Genomic DNA, 16,724 nt, shown 5'->3' with positions numbered 1-16,724 from the left:
CGATGACACGATGACACTCCGGATCCTTTGTGCAGGCGCCATTGGGGGGGTGGTGGTCATGAGCCCCTTCCTCAAATAAACTCTGTATGACCTCAGGCCATACATGGTGCGCTGTCATGCCGGGCCTATCAGAAGACGGAACTGCGCACCCTCCGGCACGTCCTCTGCGTCCTGAGTTATCTGACCTCTCGTTTAAGGTTTATCGCTGCTGTGCAGACCGTGACTTGTTTTACCACAATGTTTGAGACATTAACTCTTTCAATCTCTCACAATGTCCTGCGGATGTTGGGGCTGGGGCTGTTGCAGCTGGATGCCAGCAGTGAATGGGAAGTCTTTGCACACACTGCTGGAGCTAGATTCATAGTTTCAGCTGTGCCAATGCCATCCCACACCCTTCCAGGGCTGCCAGGCATAAAATCCAGGAGCCTAAAGATGCTTTGAGCACTTAGAGGCAATGAGCCATCTGAAAAGCAGGAGTGGTTCTCTCTTTCAGAAGATGGTGCTAAGTTACATGGAGATTACAGGGCCAAGATCTGTGGAGAGAGGTGAGAAAGGAGGCAGAACACCATCCTCCAGTGCTTTCCTTCCTTGCTCATCTGGTTTTCACTCCTTACCCCACCTGGCCTTCAATGATTTTCCCTGAGAAGCCTTGGATCAGTCCCATTCTGTCTCTCCAGCCCTGGGAGCTCTGCTTGCTCTCTATCAAGCCATCCAAATCCGGACAGATTTTTCCCCAGAGCATTCATTAGCTGACTCTAACCCACCTCACTGAGATTATAGTTATCTTTGATCCTGCTGTAGTTAGGAGACATGGCTGCATGTCATGTAGCATGTCTAATTTAGATTTGCTTTGCATGCTGTGGCACAGAAGGGGGAATGGATCCCCTGGGAGCCTGCTGTGAAGAAAGCAGCAGCCCCCCACTGCAGTCAGGGACGAACAAAACAGTCTTTTTTTCCCGCTTTGTGGGAGGTGCCACAGAGAAAACTCTTTGGTGCTTTATATTCTAATTATTTCCAAGTGCAGCCTCACTACTTGATTTGCGGTTACTGCACATTAGAAATGAGCTGATGCATCTAACCCAGTTACAAGGAGCTCAATTAGCTAAGCTACACCTAGAAGTCATGGCAGGCAGGCAGTGTTTCCTAGACAATTACAATATGGCCTGGGGAGTATTTCTGTACCCAGAAGCAGAGGTGCTTTAATCATCTGCAAAAGCATAATTAGGGTCTGAACTAAGCATCTAAAAGTGAAGTGTGAAACAAGGCAAAAACAATACGTATGGTGTAAAGAAGTAAGTTAGGGTGGGAAGTGCTGGCTTTGCAGGATACTTTGGGTCTGTGCACTGTCCTGATGACACGTTGTGGTTCTTGGGATGTGATAATTACCAGTGAGGGAGGAAACAGTGAGCAGCACTGGAGGATTTGCATGAGTTGCTTGTAGGGTCCATGTGCAAACAACAGCTGTGCTGGTCCTTTATTTCTCTCTGTGGATACTGTGGGCTGCTCTGTGCCAGCCTGACAGCAGGGCAGCCCATCTTAGGGCTTTTTTTGAGTGTCTGCTCTGGAACATCTTCAAGGGCTTGAGGAATTGCCAACAATTCACCTCTCCCACTGCATACGTGCCTTTAATTGCAAACGAGATAGGCCGTGACACAATATTGTCCGCTTAAAATTTCCATCCCCCAAGCTACATGGTCCTGAATCCCATGTGCCACCAATTTGCCCTCTAGCTTGGAAAGGCTTATTCATCCATGCAGGCATCTGACCCAGTGCGTTTCTTCCTCCTGCTGGGGGCTGCATTTCCTCCCTTGGTGGATGCAGCTGGCTTTAGCTGAGAGAGGCAAGAGTAACCTCACATATTCATAAACCTGTCAATTTGTAAGTTCTTGCCAACCTGGGAATGCATTTGACTGGCTAGCATGCATGGTGTGGGTACCAGATGAGTGGGAGAAGCGAGGAAGGAGGGGGCTGCGATGCTGTGCCCCAAGAGGAGAAATGCAAGATGTCCATGGTTTGCTTGCAGCTGTGAGCAGGGAAATGGGAAAAGTAGGTCAAAACTCTTCTTGCTTTATGGAGAGAGGGACTTTTCCCCTTAGTTTTGGGGTTTTTTTTTGTCAGCGTGTGTTTTCCCCATTGGTAAAAGAGATTAAATGAAAAGGAGGTGGTGGGGAGGAAGGGGTGACTGAGGAACTAATCACTCAGAAAGGAAGAGCTGTTGGAAATGACAATGAAAAATCATAATTTTCTGTGCAAAAGGATAATTCAGGCAAGAAGTAACTCCCTTTCAGACTATTTTAGTAGAAGATTGGGAGTGACTCCCAAGAGCACTGTTTTCAAAGGAAGGGGGGCACTGTAGTTAACTCTTCAAACACAGTTGGCTTGATTTCCCCTTTCAGATTCAGCTGGAGCACTGAAATTGCTGTTAGCATCTGTATTACTTGGAGCTGGTGCCTGGGGCCTTGCTGTGCTGGAGCTCCTTCCCGAAAAGCCCAGGCAGCAAGACAGCAGTCAGGGATGCCAGGGCAGCCGTGACATGACGCTCTAAGCAAGTAGCAGGTTTAATTGGGGTATAACCTGTTCACAAGGCCAGTAATGTTTGCTTAACTGCTTCTGGCAATTTTAACTGGAACACTGTGACCTCCCTGCTCGATATCATATGCTGTGATGAGTGAAAAATTAAGTTTATTGCAGAATCCTAACCTACTAGCAGAAACCTGAAGTTTTAACACACTCTAAACCACTGTTGCTGTTACTGAGATTTAAAATACAAATCTGCCCTTTCTGGATTTAAGTTCTCTGCTATTTCATCTCAAGGGGCATGTTTTTTAAGCATCTAGTATTTGCTTAAAACTGAAAGTCATACCTGGATTTCTTAACCTTCTATTTTGGCCACATAATTTTATCTTTAAGTTTTATTATACTAGGTGAAACTCAACCCTTGCTAGTAGACAGTCAGTATTTGCAAACCACCGGTACAGTGGGTCCAACCATTTACCCTGACTGAGAACCAGAATGACTGTGACATCCCAAGAGCTGCTGAGTGCTGCAGCTGTGAACTTGGTATGAGCAAGGCTTTGACTGCCAGCCTAATTATCTAGTCCACATGAAAGTTTATGACTCAATTACTGCCTACTCCTTTTAGCTTAAAATGGTGAAGACCCACACATCTAAAATGCAGGAGCAAATTTATCTTTCAACTTTCCCAAGTTCACGGTTGTGACAAGGTTTGTCAGGGAAGTGAGTTGGACCAACTAATAGATGAATAAAAACAGATGAGTTTTTAGGAATACAAATCCTTGCTCGAGTCTTGTTTATGAGCACAAGTATCTCTTGCTAGTGGCTTGCTTCTTGATCCCAGGATTTATATCTGTTTTTTAGAGCCAAGCACAAGACTTGACATTGTCCTAAAGCACAGCACATAGTCTGAGTGCACAGGTTCCTCCCCATCCTGGGTGGACCTGGAGAGCTCTGCCGGGCTGCCCTGGCCTGAGATGCACCAAGCTCATTGAAATGGCAAAATATGGCTCCTGTGGTTTTTCTTGCTGAAGCTGGTAACTGGATAAGTGGCATGTGCTGCAGAGACCTTTCCAAACCCTGTTTGTGTTTTTGCAGGGAATGCAAAATCACTCTGGGAACCAAGGTCAGGCATGGGGTTTATCCCCAGGTAGGAGCATGCCATCAGAGGCTGAATGCCTGTGGTGGGGCTATGGTGGCAGACCCATCTCAGTGCTCCTCTGCCTGCAGTGGAGGAAGAAGAGGCATTTTCCAGGCGTCACAGCGCTGGAGGCCAGCAGCAGCGGTGTCCTGTGCTGCAGTGCGAGGGGAGAGTGCCACCCCCTGGGTAGCCAACACGGGGGATGCTGCAGGACACATCCTGCCGATGCACAGGTGCTGCCTAGTTTGGCCCAGGTTTGACTTTAGTTGACACAGTCCTCAGCCCATCCTGCTGGCTAGATGGGGCCAAGAGAGGATTTGCCTGCAAATTATCTCACCTTCAACCTGCCTATGACCTGCTTTGGGAACAGCCCAGGAGCACCTCCGCTTCCCTCTCAGACATCCTCTTCTATCCACCACACCAGGTACCCTCAGAAATCCACTTCTAATATTTGCTTAAATTTTTAGAGTGCTGTCTTTACGCCCAGCCAGATGCCTGATTTTTGTGGCTCTCCCTACATGTGCTCTTGCCCGCCTTCAGCCCTATCTTCTCCCCAGCTTGAAATGAGCCTGTGCATGCCAAGTCCAGGAGAGACCATGAATGTGAAAAGCCTATTTAAGAGCCCCTCAGGATGCGTAGGTTTCTAAACAGAAGAACTGCTTCTGCCCTCGATGGAGAAGACCAAATAGCTCTTGAAGCAAAAAGGAGTGTTTTTTTAGCATTTTGGGCAGCCTCGAGAGAGACATGTGTTGAGGAAAAAACAAATCCTATCCTTCACACCTGCTTGAAGACACGAGTAAGCTACTTCTCAAGCACCATTTGAGATTTGTGAAGGCTACTGTAGAAACTATGCTTAGGTCAAAGCTTTCCTTAAGTCAAAGAAAAGCCAGTTACAGCCTCTACAGGATGAACGTGTGAGCATCACAAGCCAAAGCCTGGAGGACACCTTTAACTTGGGTGCCCAGGCAGGATTTGCAAGTGAACAAAACACCAAGTGACTGCTCTAGGAAGAGAGATGCTGGGGAACGGAATTTTTTTTACATTCCTCCTGCAAGGCCACCTCAGGGCAATGCCAGGTTTGTCTCCTACATTTTTAAAGCTACATTCATCCTTTTGTGTTTTAGGTGTGCAAGAGCTGCATTTTCCCTTGGAACAAGGTTTATTAAAACTCTGGGCAAGAAAACCCAGTCAGTGTCCCCTGAAACCAGAGGAATGTCTTCTAGGCTTGCTGTCCACCTAAGGCTTTAACTAAGATCTTCTCCTGACATGCTTCAGCTAGGAATGTACCAAAAGCAAACGTGTAAAACAAGGTATTTAGTAGTATTCTAGTTCAGAAGTGACGGATTGGTCTTAAAGGAGAAATATACAGATATAGGTTATTTTTCTAAGTATAAAAATGAAGCATTTAATTATCTGCAAATAGACTCCTGTAGAACCACTCTTGCCAGAGCAAACATATCAAACCATTTAATCATTCCCCGTACTAGCAGAAATGCACACAGCATCTTTTCTTTGTAGGAAAACCACTTTTCAAGGGACACCAATTTTGAAGTGTTAAGCTGCTCATTTCTTTCTTTAGTGCCTTGGCCACCACTGCTTTTCCAAGAACTCTTCTAGGGAAAGGCAGAGGAGAGCTCCATTTTAGATTAAAAAACTTTTTTTTTTTTTGGAGAGCCTTCCCCAGAGACCTGGCAAAAGCACCACCCAGTAATAATACAGTAGGTAGTTCTCCTCCTGCCTTTGGAAAGGAGCTCTCTTTAAAGCCTAACTAATGCATTAGAAGGGATTATAGGATTAAAGAGCTCCTAAAGGGTAGAGACCCACTTCTAGAAGATGCCCAGTAATTGTTTATTTCAAGGATAGTAATGCTGCAGTGAAAATGTACAACACTTTCACGAGTCTCGGAGTTAGCGAGATCCTAACAGATCCAGAGATGCACAGGTTGATCAGCTCCCCAGACACCTACTCAGGGAATCCACAAACGTTTTTGGTACAAGCAAATTCCCTATTAAGTTAATTAGCTTTATGTATGAAAAAGTTCAGATTAAGAAGAGGATATTGCTTTGACGTTGCTCTGCAGGCAGTCACCACTCAAGAAATGATCTTCACTTCAGGCTTGGACTCTTCCAGGGCTCTCAGTTCATCATCCACTTCAGAACTCCAGAAAATGTCGTACAAACTACACCCAAACAAAAAGGAAAGCAATTTAGTGAGCATCCTCCCATTAAGGGAAGAGGAAGATGCACAAATGGCTGGTATGGGAAGATCGTATAACAGGAAGGGCCCTGTCTAGGTTGGAGAGTCTGGCCCAACAGCCAGAAACATGTCTTATAACATAGGACCCTATTACTCTCTCCCCAGCACCATCTTCTCCTTGTTCTTGGGCCCTATGAACCAAAGCAGATCAAGGCACTGTGGTCACGTCACTTGGAAGGGACAAGGAGTGTTTTGCAACATGGAGATGGCATTTGACCCCCCCAGGGTCACCAGTTGCCCTCAGATGCAATTCCCAGCATGTTGGTGCTCACAGCCCCCTCTCCCTGCAGCCCCCCCAGCTCATTGGAGCTCACCACCTGCCAGGGGGAATGCAAGCAGGACCACAAACATCTCACATTAACTGCTGCACATTGCAGCTGGGATTCCTCAAGGCTTCACAGATCTTCCTGACGCCTTCATCTTCCAGAGAGTTGTAGCTCAGGTCCAGCTCTGTAAGGCACTGCTTGGTAGCCATGATGGTGGCAAGGGTTGCACAGCAGGCTGCCGTTAGATCGCAGTTACCCAGCCTGCAGGGAGAGGATGGAGAGGAGGGAGAGGCCAGTGCAGTGAGCGATGGCTTGAGAGACCAGCCTACAGTTGGGCAGCAGGCGTGGACATCCCTAGCACAGACCAGAGATCCCCGTTAGGCTGGCATCTCCAAGACATCAGCAGGGGCTGGTCCGTGGTCTTCCCACAGAGACAGCCGTCCTCGTGGTGACTGCTGAACACCTGAAAGTCCTCCCTAAAGCTTAACAGTGTGTGGCTACAGGGGGAGAAAGAACCCTAAGAATATATTGCCAACTTCAACATCATGCATAATCTTCTCTTTGGTTTAAACTGATCATAAATTATCTCTAAAGTTTATTACTTGAGACTTGCAACCATCTCTTTAAAAAGGGCAACTGAGGCCTCTCTGCTGAGAACCAAGTAGCTTTAACTGGTCAGCAAACATATCTTTCTGGGCAGAGACCTCAAGTCTTACTGATGTTTCCCACGACTCATCTGCTCAACCCACTCACTGAGTTTTGGGCATCAGAGCACAGCTCCGGCTTGTGTCAAATGATGCTGAGGAGACAAGCACGGTGCCGCAAGCATCATGTAGGCCACAGCCACACCAGTCCAGAGCTCGGTGCCTGCCTGGGAAGGGAACAAGCAGATGGGGAAGGTGAGTCCCACCACAGGGCTGAAGGTGATGCTCCAGCTGGTCTCCTGCTCCTACAGATGAGGCTGGACCAGCACTTGTGCTGGCACCCATAGAGACTATGGAAAGCAGAAGGCAACTGGTGAATTCAGGCAGGCTTTGTACTGCGACTGGCAAGCACGGGAATTAACGCGCCAGACCTGGACCAGCAGTTCCTCCATCTCAGTGTCCCACCTGAGAGAGGCCGTGTGGGCAAGTTCAGAGAAGGGCACAGGAAGCTCTACAGTGAGCAGCTCACAGAACAAAGCAAAATCCCTCCAGCCTCTCCACACTTCGCTTTAGATCCTGAAGGTACACTGCACTGTGAACTTTCAGTTCTGCACCTGGCAGAGTGCCTGTGGACAGCTATGAATGCACCATTGCATGGGTGACAGCCTGTACTTGCAAGAGACCATGAGTGACAGGACACATGGAAGCACTTGTGGGTTCCATTTACTTGCTAGTGGACTAGTTAAACATCAGTTTGTGGTGTGAATTGTTTCATGTGAGCAAAAAAAATACCATGCTACCATCTATTGCTACCTTCCTCTGTCTGCATGCCATTCTTGGAAGGGTAACACAGCAAGGGAGAAGACGACTTCCGAGGGTGCACCTTACCATAGGGACTGGATGTTGCAGTTGGGGTGCAGCAGCCCTTCACACATGAGTTCAACACCTGCATCTCCCAACTTGTTCTCGCCCATGTGCAGTACTTTCAAGTGCTTGTTCACGCTGAGAGCAGAGCTGACAGCCTTGCAGCAAGCAGTTGTGAGACCGCACTCCCTAATCCTGCAAGGCAAAAGTGATATGAGATCTAGATGGGGGATCTAGAGAGTATCAGACACCGTTCACTTCTTCACGTTTGCTTCACAGGAGCCTGGACAGTGGGAACAGAGGAACCAATGCCTTCCCACAATCACTGTACTCGTCTCAACCCCCCATCTGCTCAATCCTTTCTAAGCAGCACCTCTCCCACTCTTTATATTTGGGACGTCTGTCTCGGAGAGTGCACCTAGGAAAGGCACTTGTCCATAAAGCACAGGAATGATCAGAGACGAGCATGCTGCTCTCACAGTCACTCTCCGCTCCACCATGCATTCTTGAGGCACCTCATCAACTCCCAGGCCACCAGGGCAGGGGAAGAACACAGCTGGGGGCAGGAGCTGAACTTGCAAAGTAGGAAAGTTCTAGTGCTACTTGTTCAAGTTCTATGAGAAAGAACAATTTTCCCTCTCCCAGCCACATGATACCAGACCATCCCAGCCTAAAAGGTAATGCTGTCAGCAGAGAGGATGCTGAGAACAGTTTATGTCATTAGAGCCTTCTTTTGTCTCATCAGTGAGGGAGCTTGGACCCAGTGGAGAACCTGAGATATCTGATCACAGCACTCATTTTGCTATTACATGAGGCCTTTCAAACTTTGAAAGTCTCTTAGCTGCCATTTGTTGCACAATAGAACATGTTAGACAGAAGCTCTGCAAGTGATGCTTGGTCTCCTATTGCTTATAACAGGACGACTATGGGGCAGATCTTCAAAGTACTACGAGTTTAGAAATACAAACCCCTTTAGCTTTGTAAGTCTAAACCCTTTAGGTAACAACTGGCATGAGTTGTTCATGGAACCATCGCAACTGAGGATCTATCTGGTGGGCATTACTTCACCTACATCTTTCTTCAGTGAGGTCTCCAAAGAAGGCAGTGGGTATGTGAAACTTGACAGCAGCTTACCAAAGCTCCTGGAGTTTAGATTTGGGATCCTTGAGCGCCTGACACAGCATTTCCATCCCCAAGTCTCTCAGGTTATTGTCTATCAGACTGATCTCTGTGAGGGTGTCTTTTGTACTGATGAGTCTGGACAGATCTTTACAACTAGCACTTGTGAGATCACAGTCCCATAACCTGCAGGGAAGAACAAAATATTATTTTCCCCCAAGAATGACTTAGATTAGAAAAGAGAGTCCTATTTTAGTATTCTGAATTTCTGGTTACATCATCTCTTTTTCTTCTATCCTTTACAAAACCCATTCATGCATCATACCACACAGCTTTCTCCTTACTTTCCATCCGTTGCACCAAAAGCTCTGTTTGTAACACAAAAAAGAAATAGGAACATGCAATTCTAGTAGACAGATAACTCAGTAGGAAGCCAAGACAATGCCATCACAAATTTCCATTCACCGTCTCCCCAGAATTTGATCCAAGTGATTTCAGTGTGGTCCTGCTCGTTCATGGTGTCCTCTACCCAGTTTTGAGAACTAATTTGCAGTAGAGACATCCTTATTTCACTAGGGGGAGTAACTGAGAAACTTTCCGCTTAGCAAACCAGCAGCACAAAGTAGATAGCTCAGAGGCTGCAAGAGGGATTTAAGTAACTTCTGCCTACCCTTACCATAGCTTCTGGATTTTGCAGTTAGGATGCATCAGTCCTTGGCACAGCAGAGCCAGACCAGAGTCCCCGATCTTGTTATCCCCCACAGAGAGATCTATCAGTGATGACTTGTTACTGAGAACAGCACTAATCTCCCGACAGCTATCGCTGGTTATGCCACAGTTCTCCAGGCTGCAGAAAAAAGCACAGTTGGAGTTGCTGCTCCAGACCCACTGTGTTAAATACACAACACCCCCAGTTCAGACTGAGAAGGGGCTATGGGCTGGTTCCTTGCTGCAAACCAGTGCAGCTCAGCTGGGCATTGCTAGACCCTGCAAGGCTCAGAGATGATACAGGTATCCTAGACAGGCTCTGGGTGAGGCAACACACCGCTCCTGCAACTCCATGAGGCTGCAGGGCACTTTTACTCTGACCCAGCCATTCACATCCATTAACGCAAGGATTGTTTTTGCCAAACTCCCCCTTTATATCGACGGTCCTTTTTAAGAGGAACTTTTGGCTGTATCACACAGTGAGTCCCTGGCAGCCAACCCTTGCTGAAGCACAGGGGCAAGATAAAACGAATCGTGCTTCTCCCCTAAACCCCTTCAGGGGCTTTACCCCAGATATGAGGCCAAATCCAGCATCTCTGTTTTGAAGCAAAAAAGGAATCTGAATAAATATACTCAGCTGGCTGGTAATTCAGGGGTAAGAACTGGAGCCGCTGAGAGCGACTGCTCCTCTGCTCTCAGATACTGGCGAGCAGTCACCCCTTGTAATTGCAGGTTTAACCTGGGGTACATGCTCACGCTGTACCAACAGGCATTAAGAGTAAGCGCAGAATCACATGCTAAAAAAAGGTAAGAAAACGCCAAAAACTGAAAGCCCCAGACGTTTGTTTGCAGCTTCCAGTTACAGAAATCTGAGCCAGCAAAAAAATTTGGCATAAATTTCAAGCATTCCTGACAATAATTTTTCCTGTCTTATGGATGGTATGACTAGCAGCAGGACTAGTTGCAGTTAGAGATGACCAGCTCTTCCTTACTGTAGTAACTCTAGGTTGCAGCTTGCCTCCACCAGTCCCCGGCACAGCTGCTTTACAGCTGTATCTCCCAGCGTGTTGTTACTCAGGCTGAGCTCCTTCAGGGTGGGCTTGCTTTGCAGAGCAGCATTAAGAGCTTCCACAATGTCAGATGTGAGTTCACAATACTCCAGCCTGCGAGAACAAAAGAAGCCCAGGGGAAGAATCAACCATCTTCACCATGTCCCACTACCCACAAGACACCAGCTGGGCGAAGTGTGTGTTAGCCAGGGCAGAAAACATGCCAACATGAGTTGAGACCAGACAATGCATGAAAATAGAGATAACTGTACAAGTTTTTAACAGCACCTCCCTGTTAATTTCAGGAAGTATTAATTCTTAAACTAGACCGCAGGGGACCCTAGCAAGACTAATTACACACCCCATTTTTACACTAGTCCCCCATTAAACCAATGCACAGGCTGCCTTGGAACACACGACTGAGTTTTGCATTGCAACACGTCACGCAGCCTCGCCACTGAGCCTTCCCGGGAGGAGCTAGGGGCTGCGAATAGACCTGGGTCCTGCTCAGTCATAAAACAAGGACCAAGTGCAGCAGAACCAGACTTTCCCTGGGTGTCTGAGAGGTGCTGCATTAATAGCCACCACTGCCAGAAGGGCTAAACAAAGCCTAAGGGAATAGGCTCTTACAAACCCACGAGACCTACCAGCATGAATAAGCATGACAGTTTCAGATAAAACATGAAGAAATCCACATCTGGCAACAAAACTCCTACTTGTCTCAAGGGAAAGACAAGCATGACCGGTCTGATGACAAAAAAAGCCCAGTGACTACTTACTGCAGCTTCTGCAGCTTACAGTTGGGGTTCATCATCCCTTGACACAGCACCTTCACTCCAGCAGTTCCCAGCTTGTTATCACCTACGTGCAGCTCTGTCAGGGACGGCTGTGCACTGAGGACAGAGCGAAGAGTCTCACAACTGGCACTCGTCAGATTGCAGTTTTGCAGCCTGAAGGAGAGAGGCAACCAGGGTGAGGGAAATGCACTCCCAGAATTACAGAGCCTCTTCTCAGAGAGGTGCATCTGCTGAGGTTTGAGCTTGGAAAGGACACCATGACACTGACAGTGTGTAAACCTCTAGAAAGCGGTACATCCAGGTTAGTACTGCTATTTTTCAGGTGTGCCAAAATATTTTATCAGCTAGTATTATACCTGTAGCACGAACAATAGCTGCCATGCTTCCTTCAGTGTAATCGCTCATACAGCACTTCTAGCAGAAGAAGGATCCAGCCTACATTAAGTAGCACCGCAACTGCTTTATAGAAGTGTTCTAATCATCACGGGGCTTATCCTAGAGATAAAGCAATGGCATCTTATGATTTCTTGTCCCCTCTGGAAACGTGATCCAGAGTAGCTAAAAGTAAAAATCCTGTTCAACTTGGCTTAAATCCCTGGATATCATTTAGAATTTTAATGGATTTTAATTTACAAGAAGGATCTATGAAGCTGATTCTTCAGCACTCAGGCTGGGAGAAGTAGCGTAGGAACTGTGCTGGTATTGCTATGGGGTGTTTAGAGTTATTGGACAAGACTTTCTGGCAATGGAGAGGTGTTGTGCATGGTGGTACTGAGTTTGACTTGGGTTTGGTTGCTCTTTTGTTCCCTAAGGCACCACAGAAATGGACAATTATGTTTCTACAGAACTGAAACAGCCTAATCCAGGCTGTTACTTGAGCATCTGGAGAAGTTTGAAGCTTAGGACAAATTCTCTGAAACTTTACTTGTGTTAGTCTCCCAGTACAGAGTATCACAGTTATTTCTTGAAGGCCCATCGGAGAATTGCAGTTCGATTAGTTTCACAGTCAACTTTCCCTCTATTTGTCAGTGAGTCCTCATTGCAGGGAGCAAGGACTTTGAAGCAGGCATATCTGATCTAAAAGGCAAATGATTTTTACAAGGTAGTGTCACGAAGATCCTAGACCCACGTCAGAAGCTGGAGGACTCCAGTACCCTGCAGAAGAGATGCTGGACAGACAAGGTAGCATCTCTTTGAGGGTCACTGAGGAGCAGGGGCAGCAGCCACCAGCTTTGACTAAAGCTGCTGCACCAGCTGAGAGGTTGCTGAGGGAAGCCCACTAATGCTATAATGTGGTGCTAGTGCCTCTGCAAAACATACTGTCTTGAACCAAGCTGGCCCTGCCCAACTGAGAAGACCAGGCTTGCCGCAGAGCCAGTCTGGTAGAGTGCAGAAAGACTGACAGCTCTTGAAACGCCAAGGCTCATGAGAACACCCTTTTGCTTGGCTCCTAGAGAAAGGAGCAAGCAAATTGGACCAGACGCTAAATGCTGTGCTTACAACTGGTAGAAGAGCCCTCTGAAAAATGCATTTGTGAAAATGTCAGGTATGTGCTAATGGCAGAGTGGGGCCCTCTGTGGTCATCCTTTTGTTTAAACCAGCCTAAACAGATAATCCAACTGCCTAGGCCAGGGGAAGATCTGCTACCTCTTCTAAAGAAAGTCTCCAGAAAGCCTTTGCTTGGCTGGGAAAACTCTACCTGTCCTTCCCTCGGTGCTGGCAGACAAAAGAAGACAGACTGATGATGATCTGGAGTCTTCCAATAAATATACCACTTAGATAAAAACTTCTGGGGTTTTCCAACCATCTGACCTAGGTAATTGCTGAGATGCACTGGCATGGCTCTTACTACCATCACATACTAGTTTGCCTCGTGACTTCACCTGCAGAAGACTGCAAGCATGTTAGAGCAAGACAATCAACGGGGCTTTACCATAACTTCTGTAAGCTACAGCTTGGCATCAGCAACCCTTTACACAGGTATTCAATGCCTGCATCTCCCAGTTCGTTGTTGTTCAGCTTCAGCTCTGTGAGGGACGGATTCGTATTGATGATGGAGGAGAGATCCTTACAGTTACTGCTGGAGAGATTGCAGTCATCCAGCCTGAAAGAGAAGGAGAGAAGGAGCACTTTAGTCCTCAGGGCTGCTCTGTTCTCCCTAGCTGGAGTATTCCCTGTGAAAGCAAAGTGGGCGATTTACTCCTCTGCAGTCCCTGGGACGCCTCCGTAAGTATGTGTGTGGCCTGTTGGGCAATACATGGCCCAAACCAAGATGTGCTCTCTCTCTGCAGGGCGGCAGTACAGGAGGGGCTGGACGGCAGTTCCGCAAGCCATGGACACCCCCCCAGTGCTGCGCAGAAGGCGGCACATCGACTCAACTCATTCCCCCCTTGGCAGGGCTTCAGCTGGAGGATGCACCTTCATCTAAAAATTGAAAGTGACAAACTACCTGGTGTCTGAAGCCACATCTAACCAGCTTACAGGCAGTCAGACTGGTTCTGCACTGAGACCAACCAGGCTGGGTCTTCAGCCAGCCCCACAGACACCCGTTGGCAGTTTGATCTCGTGTAGGTGAGTCACACCGGTCTGCACCGTCTCTCTCCAGTGTGACTCTCAGTACACAGACTGCGAGTTTGCACTGTGGCAGTGCCTTTTCTCACTGGACATCAGCATTTTTCTAGTTGTTGCTAAATTGATGGGGGAAGTTGAACTGGAAGAAGAGCCAAGGAAAGGATCGGGAGCCCAGGACAGGCAGGGAGGTGTACAGGGAGGCAGAACAGACATGCAGCAAAAAGAAGGTGTCATGAAGAACCCTATAGCCCCAGGTACAGCCACAGCCAGAACTGCCAAAAGTTGCCTGGTCATTTCTCCTTAGACAACGCTATGAAAACTGAGGCTCTAGTAAGCTTCTCCTTCCCTCCCTCTGAAGAAGGGAGCAAGACGACTTGGCTCCCAATGGGATCGTGTTCAACACCAATTAACAATCCCTGCCGCAGCTACTCTCATCCACTATGTCTTGAGCAGCCCAGCCTCTGCCCAGGAGACAACCATCCCACTGCCTTCTGCCACCCAAGGCAGATCTTAGGAAGTCAAGGTCAGGCCCATGAAGCTTGCCTGCAAAAAGCTCCTTTGCAAAACAAAAGCAAGTCACCTTTAACCTGCCTGACCTCCTTCAAGCCATCACTGGCTAGATGCAGCCCATCCTCTCCAGCCCCAGCAAGATGATGCCAGCCCATGGGCACCAAATTCCCAACCAGAAGAGGGGGAGGAGTGGAGAAGCAACTCTTCTGAACCCTGTCCTACAGCTTACACTCCAGGAGATGGTTCCCTCACACTGGTTTGCTCAACACACACAGCAAGTACTTTTGAAGGCCAAGTGAAGAATTAAAAGTTGATGGCATGTGGCTTGTGTGTGACTATTAAGTAACAGTTACTTGACAGCATCTGACCTGCAGCCCAGAAAGTGTGCAACCTAATGAGCACAGAGAGACGTCTTCCCTCTCTTGAGGGAGAAAGAATTACCAAAACAGTGGTCAAATGTTTAGATAACCACATTACCTAGCTGAGTTCTATGGCACGCCAAGGGCAGCATTACTTCACACCAAAGGATGTTTATCTGTAGTTGAAAAAACTTTGCCCCCTTTAAATTAACTTTCTGGATAAAAATAGGTAGAATCATTTCTGTTACTGTGCAATTTCTAAGTCACAGGTCAACAGTTCTGCAGCTGAAAAACACAGGAGAGAAACACAACAGTTCTTACTTAGAAGAGATGATACACAACTAGTTACTACCTGATGGTTTTGCAGGATTTCATCGTGGACAAAAGTTCAGCCCATCTAGATGGGCTCATCTCCTCACACTGGATGTCAAGCTCCATTTTGACAGTTGAGATAAGATCTGAAAATAAAAAAAAAATTTAAAAAAATTCTTTTCATTGACTGAAAAGCAACAATCCTCTTCAACCCCCCCAGCTCTCAGACACAAGCTACACTGTGCAAAGAGGACAGATCGTGTTTTTCCAACACCAGCGTGCTGCAAGCACCAGTACGAGCCAGCAGCATTGGGAGTGGTTTTGTCTGGGACTTAGAAAGGCCCTCCTCCAAGAAGCAAAAAGCACATGGATCCTGGAAAGATATGGCAACAGCTTGTTATCTGAAGGCTGCTTGTGCGAGAGTAAGCTGCTTCCTTTCCCTCTCCAAGGGAGCTTAACCAGAATGAGCTTTTTAGGGGCACTGGTGCCACTCTCTCACTATCGCACTACTGAGCCACACAGCCACTGAGTATTACCAGTGTGGCACACCTGATTGATTGTGGGACCTCGAGCCATACTTAGAATTAGGGTATTTTTGAGAGAATGAGGGTGAATGAGGAAGATGAGCATGAGAACTGCCTGGGCTTAGATTAAAAATTCTGCTGGCCACACGTCCGTATGTGAGAGGTGGAACCTAGGCAGATGGGAGAAGCATTCCTCCACGATTTGATATCCAAGCTTTGAAAGGTCACTCTGGTTGGGCAAGTCCAAGTACAGAGAAGCTGGTAAGCAGGAATTTTTTTTGCTCTGCAGTCAAACTGCACTTCTGAACTGATGTAAACACAGCACCTTGCAGAGCAGCTCCAGATAAACGTGCACAAAAATACGCCAAGGCCAATAGCTGAGCTCTAGGCTGAGTCTACAAGGGGTAGTATTAAAGGCAGTGCTCCAGTAGGCGACAAAATGCCGTCTTGGTGTCTTGGCTTTGCTAACATGACTCAGACTACAGGGTATTTGTAAAAAAAAAAAAAAAAAAATCTCCTGAGCTATCACATTGGAATGTGAACAGTAAAAAAAAAACCCAAGACACCAGGCATTACCAACTGCAGTTCATCACTGTCTTTCCCCCTCTCAGTCACCTCCCGCTACCATAAAACCAAGGGTACCCCAAACTAGGTTTTTCACAGAGGCGAGCTCGGTATCGCAGCACACATCAGGTTTCATCCACAACAAATCCCTCATCCACGTGGGGAGAGGAAGTGCCAGGAGATGAGGGAGGTGCTGAGGTACTCTTAAACACACGAAGGAAACCGGGACACCGAGGACAGCGTTAGCAGAGCTCACGTACGTACTCGGCCTCTCCCCTTTCAAACCCAAAGGAAAGCGCTGTTGGAAGTCGCGGGCCACGTCCTCAGTGGGTTCGCATCCCAGCCCCAGGTATAAAGGGGCTTCAATCACGTGGTGTTAAAAATCAGTGCCCACCCAAACCAGTGGAAATAAGTGAGAGAACAGCGCAAAGGAAACCAATTACATAATTTAGCAAACGCCTCCCGAGTTTGTTTACTGTATTTTTTCCCCTGTTTTATCTCCCTCAGACCAAAAAAGGGTTCCCCC

At 47.4% G+C, this 16,724-nt stretch overlaps 1 protein-coding gene across 2 annotated transcripts in view; it reads right to left on the bottom strand.

The window, feature by feature from the left end:
* Positions 1-5,045: 5,045 nt before the first annotated feature.
* RNH1 (ribonuclease/angiogenin inhibitor 1) overlaps positions 5,046-16,724 on the bottom strand; it is a 14,118-nt gene continuing 2,439 nt past the window's right edge. The window contains exons 1-10 of one of the 2 annotated variants that reach the window (XM_009323438.1): positions 16,463-16,544; positions 15,151-15,256; positions 13,292-13,462; positions 11,341-11,511; positions 10,505-10,675; positions 9,481-9,651; positions 8,820-8,990; positions 7,710-7,880; positions 6,268-6,438; positions 5,046-5,834 (exon numbers count right to left, since the gene is read on the bottom strand). In XM_009323438.1, coding sequence (XP_009321713.1) covers positions 5,747-5,834; positions 6,268-6,438; positions 7,710-7,880; positions 8,820-8,990; positions 9,481-9,651; positions 10,505-10,675; positions 11,341-11,511; positions 13,292-13,462; positions 15,151-15,236 — 1,371 coding nt within the window. In that variant the 5' untranslated portion in view covers positions 15,237-15,256; positions 16,463-16,544 and the 3' untranslated portion in view covers positions 5,046-5,746. Of the gene's footprint in view, positions 5,835-6,267; positions 6,439-7,709; positions 7,881-8,819; positions 8,991-9,480; positions 9,652-10,504; positions 10,676-11,340; positions 11,512-13,291; positions 13,463-15,150; positions 15,257-16,462; positions 16,545-16,724 lie in introns of those variants that run through there. The other variant, XM_009323437.1, reaches the window with a different exon arrangement.

This window comes from Pygoscelis adeliae, unplaced genomic scaffold (genome assembly GCF_000699105.1).
Source record: "Pygoscelis adeliae isolate BGI_AS28 unplaced genomic scaffold, ASM69910v1 Scaffold5, whole genome shotgun sequence".
In the NCBI taxonomy this organism is placed as follows: Eukaryota; Metazoa; Chordata; class Aves; order Sphenisciformes; family Spheniscidae; genus Pygoscelis; species Pygoscelis adeliae.
This window is presented reverse-complemented; position numbering and strand designations above follow the sequence as displayed.